At 34.0% G+C, this 17,562-nt stretch overlaps 1 protein-coding gene across 1 annotated transcript in view; it reads right to left on the bottom strand.

Annotated features, from left to right (window-relative positions):
• The window catches only part of LOC123525752 (uncharacterized), a 38,715-nt gene extending 26,959 nt beyond the window's left edge, over positions 1–11,756 (bottom strand). The window contains exons 1-17 of the mRNA XM_053538519.1: positions 11,608–11,756; positions 10,919–10,987; positions 9,557–9,676; positions 8,702–8,910; positions 8,170–8,335; positions 7,814–7,933; positions 7,417–7,492; positions 6,671–6,704; positions 6,296–6,434; positions 5,333–5,441; positions 4,880–5,026; positions 4,309–4,462; positions 2,710–2,776; positions 2,305–2,392; positions 1,648–1,808; positions 1,333–1,503; positions 158–290 (exon numbers count right to left, since the gene is read on the bottom strand). Coding sequence (XP_053394494.1) covers positions 158–290; positions 1,333–1,503; positions 1,648–1,808; positions 2,305–2,392; positions 2,710–2,776; positions 4,309–4,462; positions 4,880–5,026; positions 5,333–5,441; positions 6,296–6,434; positions 6,671–6,704; positions 7,417–7,492; positions 7,814–7,933; positions 8,170–8,335; positions 8,702–8,910; positions 9,557–9,676; positions 10,919–10,987; positions 11,608–11,646 — 2,002 coding nt within the window. The 5' untranslated portion in view covers positions 11,647–11,756. The remainder of the gene's footprint in view (positions 1–157; positions 291–1,332; positions 1,504–1,647; positions 1,809–2,304; positions 2,393–2,709; positions 2,777–4,308; positions 4,463–4,879; positions 5,027–5,332; positions 5,442–6,295; positions 6,435–6,670; positions 6,705–7,416; positions 7,493–7,813; positions 7,934–8,169; positions 8,336–8,701; positions 8,911–9,556; positions 9,677–10,918; positions 10,988–11,607) is intronic.
• Positions 11,757–17,562: the final 5,806 nt, after the last annotated feature.

Raw genomic sequence — 17,562 nt, 5'->3', positions numbered from 1 at the left:
TGGACTGTTAAAATTGATATACTGAGAGCAATCAATGTCATGTACACGCATGTTAACTAGATTTAAGAGATGAAGAATGTCAATATTTTCTTTTATGTCCCTGCTTTGTGGACAGACACATGTATACTTCATATTGTCTATTGAGAGTAAAGCTTACCTGGATTAAAGAGACGAACTAAGTCTATACTTTTGTTAATATCTTTATATTGCGAGCAGTCAAGATCATCTTGTGAATTAAGTCTTGGGTCAGGTATTAGGCAGTCATCAGTATCATCACTGTAACTACGAACCTTGACGTAAAGATAATTTCAGAAAAATGAATGTGAATGCATCCATAACATTTAAACAATCTAAGGCAATGGGAGACATTTCTAAAGTGCGAATAGAAAAGTGGGAGACCTAGAGTCTTTCAATAGTAACAATAATAGAGACGACAATTCTCGCTTATTTTTTACATCACCAATATACTGAACTAAACAGCAAAACTTCTCTTTGTGATTTGCCCGTATTCTTATAAATACTAGAAGTATCATTTCAAAATTTAGCGTACATTCAGAACGGTATGCTGTTGATTATGTTTAAATATTTCATTAATATAAAACTATGACATCATATTAATTTTTCATTTAAGGACTAAACCCAATTTTGAAAAGTCACAAAAATACACCAAAATTATTACAATTTACAAACAAACTAGCAAAAAAATTGTGAGGAAACGAAATGCAAAATAAAAACGAAATAAGGTCAATCCAATCAATGTTGAAAAAAATATTTGTGTGATATTTAGTCATTTTTCAGGGAAAACACTTCTCTTCATTTTTATAAACTGTGCTCGATGTTTTCTAAAAACACAACTTTCGTTTGTTTTTGTGGCTTTAAAAAAAATTGATGCTGTAGTAAATTGTATAAAAACTTTGGGTGATCCAGTAGGTTTACATACTGGTAGAAGTTTATGTTTAATTTTAAAAATAAATTTTAGTAACTGTTAAGATATTTGCAAAATAGCAAATAGAAGGTTAGACGTTTTGTTCTTTATTTGTTGCCATGTTATTACATATAAAGAACTCCAAAATATGTAATAAATATCCATTCAAAATGGACGTATTCCAGTAATATAATTCATGGGCATTGTAATACGTTTGAGCGTTGAATAAATACATAGCAAGGAAACGCTGAGAGCTTTCAATGTCAAAAAGCGTATACCACTACCTTTATTGCAAAACAAAACTAAATCTAAATATAATGTTGTCATTAATTCCTTTTTCAAAACATGTCTCTGCAGGAGCATTTTTGGCACACATTTAAGTTTTTAATATTTGCTTTCAAACGTACTTGGTCTGCGGTCAGTCTGTATGAACTTAAGATTGGCGCTTTGTATAATTTACTGTAGAAAGCAGAAAAGTGGTTTCCATGGAGAACGCAAGCACCATCACCGTGTACAACAGTAGGTTCACCGAACGGAAACACTTCGTTCCCGGACTTATTAGACGGCTTCAGTTGTATCTGCAAAAAAGAAATACAGTGAGCAAAAGCGACGTATGTTAAACATATCTTCTAATTCAGTCTGTGATGCTCCATTATTAACAGCCTTGACTCGCATTTTATTTTCAAAAAATAGTGAAAAAAATGTTACAGAACATATATTACCGTATCATTACAGGCACAACCAAGCAACTTTATTTCTGATGAGGCGGTGCAAGTTGGGTACGCAGAAGAAAGTGCTGAAGATGAACTGAAAGGATTTCGTAGAAGGTGGCTGAGTGCTCCAGATGTTCCATTGTTTGGAGCAGGCTGTAACTTTAGGATTTCTGCAAGAATAAATGCAGCAATGTGTATAATATCTTAAGAGCTTAAACAAAATTTAAATAACATTTTAGTATGATTTTACTTTCATGTTAAGCATAATGCTTACTTGACACGAAAGAAGGTCTTGATTAGGAACACCTTCTATTGATAAAGTTCTTTTAAAAACTTCAACGCCACTTTATATTTCGAAACAAACCCAACACTAAAGTAACCATATTCTTTGAAACACTTTCAAAGCCATGATCTTTGCTCTTAAGCTACTTTCAGATGCAATGTACCTCGCAATAGATATAATATGACTACAGATGTATACGCCACACTGCACTGCATTTATTAGGTATATTAATATCATGCTGTTAATATATAATATATCTGCTATTTTTTGTAACTTCATAAAATGTAAATGTTGTGTTACCTTCGATATATTAACTCGTGCAAAAAAAAACAATATAATATACATGTATGTGGATTACAAGTAAATGTGATACAATTACTAACCAGCCATCAAATTATACAACTCGATGTTTTCGAAAGGATCTACAGCTTCATTTTGTTTAAAATCAGGACCATGAGCCAGAAACAGTGCCTGGAATTATAATGTTCGAAACCAGTTAAAGGACTGGAGATAGAAATGCAGTACAATTTATGTTTAACGGCATGTGAAGTTTGTAATCTGATTTCACTTTTAAGACAAGAACAGCAATGATAGTTATAATGAATAATAATGATAATAACTGTTAAAAAAGCCACTAGAAAGAAATATCTAAAGATTACTCTGTCCGGAAAAAAACACCCCTTGGACCTTGGTATATTAACCTGTGGCAAATGGTAGCCAACATTTTACCGCCGCGATAATCATTACGTGAGTCACGTGATATTGAAAATAACTGGTCAATTACTTACGTGCATGCTTTTATATATGTTGTCGTACCCGTGGTTTCCTTTTAGACAACTTTTTCGTTTTGTTGGGCTAAAATGAAAAAAAGAAAAAAAAAAGAAAAAACAGCTTATATACATGGCATATAGATTGCCTGTTTCTCAAAAGAATGAACAAGCGGACAAGGCTTCTTGAAAAATCAATAATATTGGCTTCGTAGGCTTGACGGAATCGTATTCGCAAAATTCAAAACGATTTTGTTACCTAGGAAGCATATCAACCTTTACACAGACACGAAATCGACTAATGCGAACCATGTCCGGTTCTATGTTCATTTATAATTCATCAAAATGCTGTAGTTTGCTATACAAGTAACATTTTTCAAGGGACGTAACACAAAAAGAACAGAAAGCCATTGATCTGAAATGAACTAACACATGTTCATGGATATGCATTTATTTTCATTACCCAACATAAACGCCTCCGCTTCAATAAACGCGCTCTTCCAGGCCCAAAAATCAAAGTGCCCATGTGTATGTATTTGGATGAACATGTACCACATTAGTTCCCAGAATAAACATCCTTTCCCGAATAATAGCACCCTAACATATTTCCCAAATGTTCAAGAAAAGTAGTTTATATACACCTGTTGATACTCGAATCCTACTCAAGTCTTCATGAAATTTATATGAAAAATGATGTGCAACTTCGACATTAAGTGGACATGCACATATTATCCGGGCTTTCTTTTCGAACATTTTATCTTAGTTAGGTCCGATTTTGGGCTTCATAGTATTACAATGACCTTTGGACTTTGTGTATTCCACACCTTCTAGAAGTTCCTTCAAACTGGTATTATAAATAATTAATAAATCCAATGGATATGCTCATATTTTTTGGGCTTTAATGTTACGCTTTTTGGGGGGATGGAGTGCAATGGCCTCGAAACAAACTTCTTTCCTAGATAATCGCTCATTTATCTAAAATCTCTTTTAAACCTTTGTAAGCTTAATTTTTTCGTGCACTATATAAGCGAATGTTGTTCCACTTCCTGTGCCCTGGATACAATTTGGGAATTTATATCAGTTTTATGACAGCTCTTGTTTTGTATTGCTACGGGTTAAACATACTGTTACTGCAAATGTCATTAATTTCTTTAAAACAGATTTCAAAAGCTTATGAAACAGTAAGGAAGGAAAATGCATATAAAATGAGATTTCCCATGACTGTAAGCCTAGCGCAAAACTGATGATGAGTAGGAAAATTCATTGTCTCTTTTTTTATTTATAGGTTTATTTGTTGCTGGCACACTAAATGAAAAAAAAAGATATTAGCTATGAAGATTTCGGCAAATAAGGCTTCATCATGAAGCCAGTGTAAATACACGTTATTTAAAACACAAGGCGCATGCATTTATTGATCGAAAATGGGAATAAAGAAACTTATGAAGTCAATGGTAAAATAATATAATAAGTATAATCATTCATCAATTTAACACTTCCGTGTCAATACTCATCACCTTTACAATTTATTTTATAGGGCTTCATTTTACGCTGACTTATCATAACAACAGTTTAAATTTTGTTCTATTTAGATCATATGTATGAGGAAAATAGAGTACATACTATACCAGCCAGGATTGTTCGATGTCAAGGACAACATTGCCAATTCTGTCGTTGTTAGCATAGTGATGCCGGGCAGGTAGCGACGATTTTGAGAAGATGTTTAGATGAGAATTCTTACATTGCAGAGATTTAATGACGTCTTCTGTTGGTACAACTGATAAAGAGCAATAAACCTTTAGCAGATTACACTTTGCATTTAGGGCTATATGCAAATTTACGCACTGGCCTGTCGACATCCAAAAAGGGTAAATAAAACTGACCTTCATCTTTTCTATAATGTCTACTACCTATGAATTAGGATCTCTATTAAAATGTCTCTTTAACCTGCTCATGTCATTGCGGGATGTGCATTTTCACGTTTATAACTAATTGTTGCAAAAGTTACAAAATTGTGAGTAGCAACAAAATATCAAAACGAAAAACTTTTCCATATGACAGACAGACGAGGGAAATCATATGTCCACTTTGGTGACACATCGGTGGTAGACTAAGAAGCATTACAGTCACGATGTTAAAATCATATTTCAAAGAAAACTTGATTTTTATGAAAATGTCCTTCTTTTTGCCTTACCATTTTCATTTTCGTATACAATTGTATTGTCTTTTCTGTATTTTGTATTGATATGACCTGTAGTGCCAGAGTATATCAACATGTCGTCAACACCATCTAGATACTTATCTAACACGACCTGTCTCTCACATGATGTGTCTGCCATGCCTGAAAAAGGGATAAATTGTTCACTTTTTTCAAACATATATTCATATTTCTTTATGAATGATTTAACAATTCTGTTTTCCTGTATCAAAATTTCACACTGTCACAAAACACATAAAACACATACACAATAACATTGATCATTACATATAAGAAATGCTACGAATAAAGATCTTTCGAATCATAATATTGATGGAAACATGAGTCAGGTGGGATATCGCAGACATATAAATAATTTCTACAATGTTCAGGGTTTAATGTTTTATGTGTCTTTAAGGACATCCACAAGCGAAAAGAAAGATGTACTACCATGATCAGCAAGGACAATCAAGTTGACGCAGTGGTCCATATTACGCCTGAGCAGCCCGTCCATTAACCTACGAATTATAGTATCCATCCGCCCTAGCACAGAGTTAACCTGAAACATTGATATAAGAATATGATACACGTGGTGCCTTGAAACTACAAAGTCGACATGAAACTCTGACACTGTGTATGATAAAACTATACAAAGAGGATTTGACAAGGAGATAAAAAGGTGGTTTGGTTCTATCCAAGTGCCAATTCGTGATGAAAGAATGCCCTGAGGGGCATTTGAGCCGCTATATAGCTTAAACTGTATCGGCGCGACTGTAAAAAGATAACATATGAAATATTACCATCAGTTGACCTGAAACGTTTATATGGCATATGAAATATAGATATGCAGGAACATAATAATAAACAAAAATACATATAGATAGATATTTCCGCAGTTAATTTTCTTTTTTTCTTTCATATCTCTTTTATAGAATTCACTCGAGTTTTAATAATGTTGCCATTTTCAGAAGGACACAAAGATTACCAAATGCTGGATAAAAACAACAAATATAGCATACATATAGGAAATTTATTTGTAATGTCTTGGAATAATCTCTGCTAGTACATATTTTGGAAAAGGAATAAATGGAATCAATACAAATCGTCGGTAATTTGCAGCTATCCGCGATATTATTCAATCTGTTTTCGCAAATAAGAAATGATTTACAAAACTGCCTTTCATACACAATGAACGTTTCGCTTAAAGGTACAAAAGTAAATGAAATTACTGTGTGATATATCCTTGCTTAAAGTCACTAAGTAAATAAAAATACGTTGGGATGTCTCTTTGCCTATGTCCATCCTACATTTTCGCTGTTGGGTCCTGACACTAAAGTACATGAAAACAGTTTATGATATCTCTTGGAGTAAATGAAAAACTTTATAATATGTCTTTGCCTATATCCATCTTACCTTTTCGCTGTTGGGCCCTGACCAATGACCATCGTGATCTGGTTCGTCGAAATAAAGTGTAATAAACTCGGGTCTTTCTTTGTCAGGCATGTCTAGCCATCCTAACACCGTGTCAACACGATCTTCGTAAGTGATACTCCTAAAATATACGAAGGTTATTACAATACCCAACAAAAATCTCTAAACTTTTTGCTTCTGGTCCTGTGCATGATCATAATTCTTTTTCATTGTATTCTTGCTATGATTTCACATTTATCAAACATTTTACACGATTCGAACGAATTTTTTAATACATTGTCTTAAAAGTCATTAATTCGTATACATATTTATTTAAAACTTTGTATATTTAAACACTTATTCAAACAGTATCAATACCCATTGTAAGGTATCCAGATATCCGGCTGCATCCCTGTAAATATATAGAAATATTGGAAAACGGTTGTTCTTTACTTGGTTTGTCTGATATTATTAGGTTATTTAACATTGTTCTGTACAATACGGAGATATATTTGGACGAGTACCCAGCTGAGAAAACCATATTGGACGAGCCGCTTGGCGATTTATATTCGGAACATTTTCACGCGTTTCGGGCTTTATCGTATGTTTAACATGGGACTGCTGAACCGTCCAAATACAGAAAATACAGGATTTTTTGTACGCGCGTGCGTCCAAATACAGAAAATACAGGATTTTTTGTACGCACGTGCATCCAAATACCGTAATATATTGTACGGTCACGTGTTGCAAATGAACGTTCGCGATTGGATAGATAAAATAGGTATAGAATAATATAAGTTATATGTTTTTGTGTCTTTAATGTCAGCTTGTTTTCGTTTTAATTACCGAATAGCACCATGAACACACACTATTGACTTAAATATCACAAATAAACACATGTCAAACTTCTGTAAATGAAATTAGTATAGCTATACATTTAAGTAAAACTGATATTAAAAAAGGTTTCTTAATTATCAACCATAAAAATTATTTTCTTTTACGTAGCAGAAGTTTACATTAGCATTAAATGAATTTATCTTTAACAAATATTTTGGTTTTGATGTGTATCATAGTTCATACTGGGTAGTCTCTACACTAATGCCACCAAGTTTAAATACCTGTACCTGAATTGTTCATTTCACTTCCAACCCAGAAAAAGGAGGCTGTCTTTTTGCCGTGCTTTTTAGCAGTTACCCATAGCTGTAAAAGTAATTTAAGACTATTAGCGTTTGACTCTAACAAAATACGCAAAATATAAAGCAGTTCAACTGGTAAAAAATCTATACTATTATTTTACAGGAATAGTCCTAAATTTAGTCGTAATTTTGCACTTAGGACTTTTCTTGAAACGCAGTTTTCACCAAGTTTACTCTTAAGAGTAAATAAACAGTCACAAGATTCTTTATGAAACACATCCCTGAAGTATACCGAAACTAAATACGAGAATGTAATCACAGGGAAATAACAGACTGTCCACTTCCCTAATATTGGTACACTGAAATGAATAATATTGAACCATACCGGCTCTCCACCCCACCACGCAGAGTTCAATTTTTCCCGACCTCCTATTGAGAAAGATGCATTGATATGTGGGTCATACATACTGTTACTCACAATGCCATGCGACTCCGGGTACAGCCCCTGAAAATACATACATTTTATTTTGAAGCCTTTGAGTTGGTTGTTTTAACATCCGAACAGTTAAGTAAAGACGACTAAGTAAAACTATATATGCCCTAAAACGACTCCTGTATTTATGTTGGCACAAAATACTTTATTCGATACTTTCTAAAGTGTTACTTTATTTTAAATGTTATAGCGACGGTATACCATGCAACAGTAGTCTATCGGTTTGGATAAAAGACGTAATAAAGTACCGTGACAATGGTGTAATGGTTAGGGAAAGTCAGTGTTGGATATACAGCTCTCATGTATGGCGTATGAACCCCACAGTCTCGTAGTTTCTCTATAGTTGGCGTTAGATTTCTCAGTAAATATTCTGCCTGAAATCCGTCCAGGGACACAAGCAGCAAAGGATTCTGCCTGAAATTGTTAAAAAAAAATCAAACTTAGCGTCAATGAAAAGATAAACACGGTGCTGACTCATAAATGATGCCTTAGAACATAATCTGGGAGTCTTCTTTACATATAAGATAACATATTCTTTATCTGGCATTAAACTGCATAGCATTTTCATTGCATTCAAGGACAAACTTACTCCTGGATAAGTGTTACAATTTGGAATAAAAACTAGTTGTTTTCATTACGTAATTAGATTTATGTAAAAACTGGTAAGTGTTAACAGGTATACGAGCTTCTCCTAACTTGTTTTTAAGTCATGTTAATCATAAATAGTGCCTGAGTTGATTCGTATATCTTATTTGTTTTGCAATGTTCTTTCAGGAATACCTCCATGGACAATGAGGTGCGGCTGAAAGATTCGAACATGGAGTAGATAGCCAATCAACAGGCTGTGTCGTAGTGCCAGGTGTTGAAGATGGACGGGTAGATAACCTATCTTTAGCCGTTGTAGCTGACGATTGACTGGTTGATATCCTATCTATAGCTGTTGTAGTTTCGGGAACTTGCGTTGGTGATGGAGCAGATGTTGACTCTACCTGTAACATTGTAATAAACATGTTTCAAAGAGTGCCAAACACACGTTCCCGGCTAACGTATCGGGGCATATACAGCGAACAGGGCGCATTTATAAATATAGTTCTTTTCATCACATCCATCGCCACGCTTCCGACACTTAGGCAGAATAACCTGTTATAATTTGAAACATTTTGTTTTCATTTTCTATTTCATGCCTTTTTGGTGACACAGCAACATCTTTTCCTTCTTACTTGTTAGACAAGTATATACAATAAAGAATACTTTTGAATGCTCAAGAGCACAGAAGCGACTAGAAATTCTAAATACATATCCTATATACTTATAAGAAACTGCGATCTGCTTTCCAATGACTATTATTGGTAAAATGAAACGACTAATCTCCCTTTATATTCATATTCCACATTTGGAAAAATCAAAATCTTAACGATATACATTGAATAGACATCCTCTCATGGTTTTTGGTTGGAATTATAGTATTGTTTCTACCCAGAAGAACGAAGAGCGTTTATTCCTGAAATAGTAGTCGCAGAAGCATCTGGTTGTCTACCTCCACCATCTACAGATAACTATGTTGATGCGACGTCAAACCCAACAAAAACAAATACAATTATCCTAGTATAAAATCTTACAAGTAAATAACATTACCTGAAATAAAAACCTCTTTCGGGCATGTGCTTCTATATCACCTTCTATATCGCCATGTGGTGCGCCAGACTTGTTTTTCTTTTTCAATCCCACTGCAAGGGCAACTAAACAGACGACTGCCTGTATAAAGATAGGGAGAAATGCAGACTGGCGCTTACGGTGCCAAATCAGTTATGTTGGCTTCACGGTCGGGCAGACCCTTGAAGTTTTCCACCGCCCATTTCATTAACGTACTTTATCTCAGATATTTGCTTGACATACTATCAATTCTCAAATATATTTAGTTTTACTAAAGTAAGTGTTTATTTGAAGAAAAAAACCTCCAATTTTGTAAGGTTATTTGAGTATAAATCACATTAGGACTATTTGTAAATCCATGAATCGCGCTAGCGATTCAGGGGTAATTTGCGAGAAGTATCAATGCAGTTTATACCCGTAAAAAGCGTGAACTAAGATTGTTATATATATTGTTATATTATTATGTTATATAGTGGACGCAACTTGACCCCGATGGTTGACCTTTGTATTATAATACGTAATGAGGCACAACCTATTATTGAAAAGGAATGTACATAAAACACTGTATACAAACTCATTCCATTTAAATATACACGGCCACCCTAAGCACCACTTATTTCTACAATGAAATACTCGATATGAATAATCAGCCTAAGGTCAACCATCGCGGTCAAGTTGCGACTACTATATATTGTATATACCCGTACAAAAGAGCAAATCAACATTCTTATATTTACATTTTATGGTAGCTTGCAACAGAAAATAAGTGGTTTACTTTCCAAGAGTATCAGAAAATCTAAACAGATGCCTGGATATTGATCTTTTCAACATCTATGTAGAACAGCCAGAAAAACCCGCCCACGTCCGGCCGATATAAATACAGTTCCTGCTATCTATTTAGAATATCGTAAAATCCAGTGAAAAATCATGCACTCGGGTCGTTTCAATTTTGAGCTTTACCTTCACAAGAATTAGTTTAAAGCTACAGTTTAATATTCGTTTGGAAATTCTATCGTCTAATTAAGAAAGCAATTTCCAACGTCGCCACTGTATTCATGTTTTTATGAATATCGTCAGATTACGCTAGCAATTTTAAAAACTATATAAATGTTGTATTTTTTTATATATTTTCAGATAAGAAATACCTTTAAATGAACTGAATAAAACAAACAAACTTGGACACTTCAGTGGTTAACGTACTAAAATTGCAAGTTGCTGTCTTGCAATAACAAAGAGAAACTGTTGAAAAAATTACAGGTCACGGTAGTTGGTACAGGTTAAAAACAATCACACGTATCTAGCTATTGAAATATCCGTTGATGCTAATATACATATGTATCTTACCACAGCCGCAAGTATACATCTGGTTCTTTTTCTTCGAAACTTGAAATCGTGTTGATCTTCCGATATTAACTGAAAACAATTATAAGACATGCTTATTTTTGATGCATGCGCATGGCAAGGTTGACTTCGATTCAATCTATGCTGAGTGTAATGGTCAAATTACTTATCCAAAGTATTTCATGTCCATGCAACTGGTCCCTGTTTACGATCTGCTAAGTGGCCTACTAGAACGTGTCTTGACCAAAGACTTTTATGATAAGATAAAAAAAAAATCTATATGAGCAGCCATCAAGTATATCGTAAATTATGATACCAAACTGGATGCATTGGTTCAGAGCGCGGAACGTGCACATGAGGATAATTTAGTGTACTCTTTAAAAAAATCCAGCTTACATATACTAATGATATACATGCACCTTGGTACTTTTTTAAGTATTACTGGTGTGAAAAAAATTGAGCTTATTGTATTATTATAAATAATGTACTTAAATGAAATAACGAGAAGGCGGACTATGTAAACTACAACGATAATAGCATATTGAACTTGTGTTTATTAATAATAAATACATCGACGATTTTTACTTCATTTAAATGTATGCAAGTAAAAAGGAAATTTACTGACGAAAGCAAATAATAAAATTTTTATTCTACGTTCATTAATCATTTTACAAGAATTTAGAAAGTTTTACCGTGTTAAAACCCTTTCCATTGTTATTTTCCGTTTTCATTTTTAGATTTAAATGTCCGACCAAAACATCTTAGGAAATGCTCTCAATGATTTCAGAAAAAATGTAATTTATATGACAGAGGTCCAACAAAAAATACATCCTGTCAGTCTGTTAATGCCACTATCGTCAAGATATCGACACAACGATAGAGCGCAGACGTAAAATTATAACATGATTACTTGGTATACACTATAGTTAAAAACAGCCAAATATATGCACATCTAATACCTAGTATGTTTATATCGCGTTGCTAGTACTCAGTTTAGTGAAGTACGAAGGTGTTATCAATTAAGTTCATGAAAAACATGATAATGTTTGAAGGTTGCAGTCAACTGTTTTTGAGCTGAATATTCTGATGTATTGCTTGTTCCCCATTCTTTATTTGCTAAGTGATATATCCAGTCTTATCTGTTTGTTATAAATACCACACACAAACATGCACGCACGCACGCACACACACAAACACATTCACACTCCATACTTAAGGTGACTGATGCACATTCTGCACAATTCTGTGCACGTCGTCTCGCTGTAAACCGTATTATACCTCCATAATGTCAAAAATCTATGATGATTTGTAAATAGAAAAAAAATTACACATTATATTTATTGGAATAGTAAAGGATTGTTTGAAAGTGATAAAAATCATTTATTATCCAGATGTTTTCTAATTTCAACTATTGATAATTTGGTCAAAAAAAATAATTGAATGGCTTTTTGTGCGTCTGTTCTGCAATAATATGAGCAACGTTTCTGTCTTATAATAGACAAATATTGACCAAAGTCATCATGTATTACCTAAGCGATAGTAAGATGAGTGAGCCTTTCTTTCAGATTATATATTTATTCTTCCCTATTCCTGAATCCTCCTCTACGTTCATATCACTTGACGATAATAAAATTAAGCTGCTCGAATAATAATTGAAGAGACAGTTGGTAACTTCACATCACACCGCAACTCAACGTTCTAAACAATACAGTAAACAAACAAAAATATGAGAAAGTTGAACATTTTAATATCTGCTATTTTGTTTCCTTGGAACCATAAAACAAAACGGCGGCGTATTAAATACATTTTTAGATATTTCTTCTCCAATATACTTACTTGAAACTATGATCACTGTAAAGCCAGATTGCCGTAGGCCGAGTTCTGAAATAATATGAATTAAGGCACCGCCTAGCATGGGGATTTATCTTTTACATATATTCACTTACAAAGAAATATTCAACACTCAAAAGAAAGTGAAACTTCGCTCTAAACAGTTTACATTTAGGGTCATCATACTTTTTACAGCGAATATCATACTTTGCAAAATTTACGAGAAGCCGTGACGGTGACGTCATTCACCGCGTTCTCGCACTGGCTTTAGGAATTTTTTTCGTTTGTTTGCACTCCACGCAGAAACTTGACGGCCTTTCCACTTCCTTACTGTTTTAAAAGTGTTTTTCAGTTGCATGTACAGTTTTCATTACGAAAAAAGAAGCAAAATACTCATATTGGCGCGGTTTACGAATTTCTGTGACTGATTCGGGGTGCTCGGACGTTCATGCAGACAACCAGTCAGTGGTGTGTACATAAACCGGAAACGGAAAACATCGAAAAAATTGCCTCAGTATATGCAGAAAGCAAAGACGAATAACTATATACGGACGTTACCGTCTCGGGGATTTTCATCCCCTATAAATGTCTTAGAGCATTTCAATAGCAATCGTCGTTTAAAATACTGCAGCATGGTAAACACACAAACCTTCATCATGGGATACTTGATGAAAAACAAGCAGACCTCTGTCTAGAGTAACAGAAATGGCAAATAGTCAAACCTCTATCTAATGTTACTGGGATGGCAAACACACACATTCCATTATGACAAAAAAGGCATACATTTATCTAGAGTTACATGGATGACAAATAATCAAGTCTTTATCTAGAGTTACAGGGAGGGCAAACGCGCAAATCTCTACCTAGAGGTACAACGATGGCCAAGAAGCAAACCTTTATATAGAGTTGTAGGGATGGCAATCAAACAAACCTCTGTCTAGAGTTAAAGGGGTGACAAACAAGCAAATCTCTATCTAGAGTTACATGGATTGCAAACATGCAAACCTTTGCCTAGAGTGACAGGTCTGGCATACCTGTAAACATCTATCTAGAATGACAAAAACGAAAAACATCAAAACCTCCGTCAAATGGCACAAATGGTCTTTTTTTCAGTCGATAACTTCTGGTCCATACATCTAAATTTATGTGTCACGGGACTTTAATGTATTTAATGCAAATATGTTCAAAACAAAAATAAATTGTATAGCAAATATTGAGAAGGAACGGTATTAGTGTAAGGTGATTTATTAACTTTAAATTTCGTTAAACGTATAGTGGACGCAACTTGACCCCGATGGTTGACCTTTGTATTATAATACATAATGAGACACAACATATTATTGAATAGGAGTGTACGTAAAACACGAGCTGCACGAGAAAAAGGAAATATTTTATGTAAATATAAATTAGTGTATTGGAAAGTATTGACTGATCAAATGCAAGTATATATACTTTGATACTGCAATGTATACAAACTAGTTCAATTTAAATATACACGGCTACCCTAAGCACACTTGATTACTATAATGAAATAATCGATATGAATAATCAGCCAAAGGTCAACCATCGCGGTCAAGTTGCGACTACTATACTCAAATGCAATAATCCAATTTATTTTAAGCCGGATGGTACATATACAAATAGCATCAGCTACGTACAGTTATTGACATACATTTTAAAAATAATGTATATTTGTAAAACGATGACAAAAGTACTCGTTAAAGCGACTAACCCACACATTGTGATTTGTGATTTTTTTAAATAAATATCACCGAAAAGCAAAATGTCGCCACGGTTTTATATATTTACATGAAACTTAATGGTTGATAAGTTTCTTGTTTCCAGAATTACAGGACCTTTCGAATTTTCGAAGTTTTTCGCTTGCACTTTTATAAACAGTTGCAATGCTTTATTTTGTAAACATTGATAAATATAGAACGAAAAGCGACAGTAATTTTAGACTCTGTCTTCACGTGGGCAGCGAACCAAAACTACGCATGCCAAAATGTGGCGTAATGAGGCGTAATGTTATATAATGTATGGGGGAATGTATATATATCTTAGATATCGATAGTTATAATTGAAGGAAAAAGATTTTATAGCATTAAATTATATATTTATAGCCTACAGATCAGGCATAGATATATTCAAAACTATTTCTGACTACCCTCTTTATCTAATATCTGGTATAAATTTCATACATACAATACGCCTCTACTAGACTACGCTTAGATAGCTGTACTTATGCCGTACTTAGCTTTAAATGGTACCTAGATAATGTGTTTTACCACATATAAAATAATAATTATCATAATTTATGAGAGAAAATGTTTTATAAGCAACAAAAAATGTCATTGTGCAAGTATTTTAGCTCTATTGTTAAATCTATTTACACATTACGCCCCATTTTGCTACATTACGCATCATTTTACTATATTACTCTACATAACTGTGTTTTTTTCTCACTGACACGTAGTGTTTGCAAGGTGCTCGCTGAAGGGAATCCCGTTTTTTATAAACTGGGAAACCCTATCGGAAATCGTACATGAATGCTTTTACTTTAAATTTATTAGAAAAATAACGATTTTCAACAGAATTAGATGAAGAATACATAGGGGTGAAAAGTTTGATATTTTAAGATCTCACACCATGATGTGTGGGTTAGCCGCTTTAAAGATAAAATATTTAAATACAACATCAAATGAAATGCATACATATCAGTTTGTTTATATGTACATAGCATTCAATGATGTAGATAATACCCAAGGTAACTATTGTGGTTATCATTTATACCATTTTGTGTCGATTCGTCGTAAAACCCAACACACATAACTAAATTCACATTGATTTGATTAAAACGAAATTGTACGGCTTCATGTTACCGTTTCTTAATTCGCGTGCAATAGAATCCTCTTTGCCTTTCTATCACTGATTTAAGTAGTATCTGATATTCCTGGTTAGCAGTGGTGTTGCAGTTTCATTCTCTTTACGCCATTAAATGTGTCAATAATATCATTGTACAAATGTATGTACAATGACGAGATACTATTATCAGAATTCTGTACATATACTTGCAATTATTTGGACGTATTTTACAGTTTTTGTTAAATTCTTGCAAAAACTGTTTTACTTTATTCATTGATCTGAAATTATTATTTAACATCAAAGCTTTTTATTCTAAGCATTCAACCATCTGTATCTATATGAAATAATTCAGTACATGAAGTAACAGTTTTCACAAAAGTTTATAGAACTGTTGAATTTTCAGGTACCTTTTCAAACGAAATATGTACGTCTCTAAACTGTATGTCTGCTTATTCTGAGGATTTCAAGTCTATCTCGAACTATATTCCGAATGAGTTCAAGTTCTGTTGTTTTTAAATGTACATGTTTCAGTAAATGAATTAGGTCAATAAGAGGTATAAAACAATAACATTTCATTTGTTCTGTGTTCATGTTTTCTTCACAATGTTCTGTTTATTGGGAGAATCGTACGAAACATAGAGTGGGCAGGTGTTGATATTTTCTGCAGAATCTCGTAGTCATGAGATGATTGCAAGATAAGAACTAAAAAAACTTCCTGGTAAACTGAAAAACAGAAAGTTTTCTTTTACGGCCATAAGGCAGAGAAAAGAAAACAAAAACAACGACAACAACAACAATGATAACAAAAAAAAAACACTAAAAGAGATCCCAATACAAATTGTGTAACAACAACTCTTTAAGGTAGTATCGCCGCAAAAAACGACGTTGAAGTAGTCCTTTCATTGCGACGAGTCACACATCAATAAACTGCACATGCAGCGAAGAAATTTCATAACTGACAGTGCAACAAATAAAAAAGCGGTGGTAACATCCGTGACAACCAGCAGGTTAAACCCTGCTACTCCAGGAATTATTTCGATACTGTTCTTGCATTGGGAAAATAGGTGAAAAAAATCTTTACCTTTTCCAGGTCAAAACTTATTTTCGTCATGCTTACTACCTTGCATGTAAACTGTATCCTCGAAAAATAGTATCAAAAGTTAATGTATACACCGAAAAGTAGGTAGTGATGAGACGATGTGCAGTGAACATGAACCTGGTCTGTAGGTTTACGGTCAAAGTCATAAATTGAGCTCAAATGTCAAATCTTTCCGTTATATTTAGTTTCCGGAGCATGACTTATAAGCAATTCAGGGTATTGACTTCAAACTTGCCATGTAGGTAGGCTGTGATAAGACGATGTACAGAGTGCATCAATCAGGGTGGTAGGTCAAAGGTCGATGACACAGCAGGGTCAAATCTGTCCATCATACTTTGTGCCCAGAGCATAACTTAAAATATTAAAGGTAATGACTTTTTTGGGGTGGGGGGGGGGGAGGCGGGTGCGGGTGCGGGTGCGGGTATTGGAGGTGGGTAGGGGGTTGTAATGTAGATTGTCGCAGTCTGCACATCGTCTCATCACCATCTGTATATATTCCAAGTTTCAAATCAATACCTTAATATTTTTAAAGTTATGCTCCGGACACTAAATAAGACGGACAAATTTGTCATTTGAGCTCAGTTTGTGACCTTGACCTTTGACCTACAGACGATTTATGTTTTCTGCAAATTGTCACATTGCCACCTATCTACATGCCAAGTTTGAAGTTAATACCTTGTGTGGTTAATTTGTTATGCTACAAAATCCGATGGACAGTTTTGACCTACTTTGACCTTATTTAAATCTACAGAGCCGATTCAAGCGCTCTGCACATGGACACATCACCATGTACCTATATGCCAATTTCAAAGTCAAAACCTTTACAATATGTTCTTTTTGCCCAGTTTTCCTA

Source organism: Mercenaria mercenaria, chromosome 3 (assembly GCF_021730395.1).
Source record: "Mercenaria mercenaria strain notata chromosome 3, MADL_Memer_1, whole genome shotgun sequence".
NCBI lineage: Eukaryota > Metazoa > Mollusca > Bivalvia > Venerida > Veneridae > Mercenaria > Mercenaria mercenaria.
Note: the sequence above shows the minus strand (reverse complement) of the source record. Positions and strands in the feature narration are given on the sequence as shown.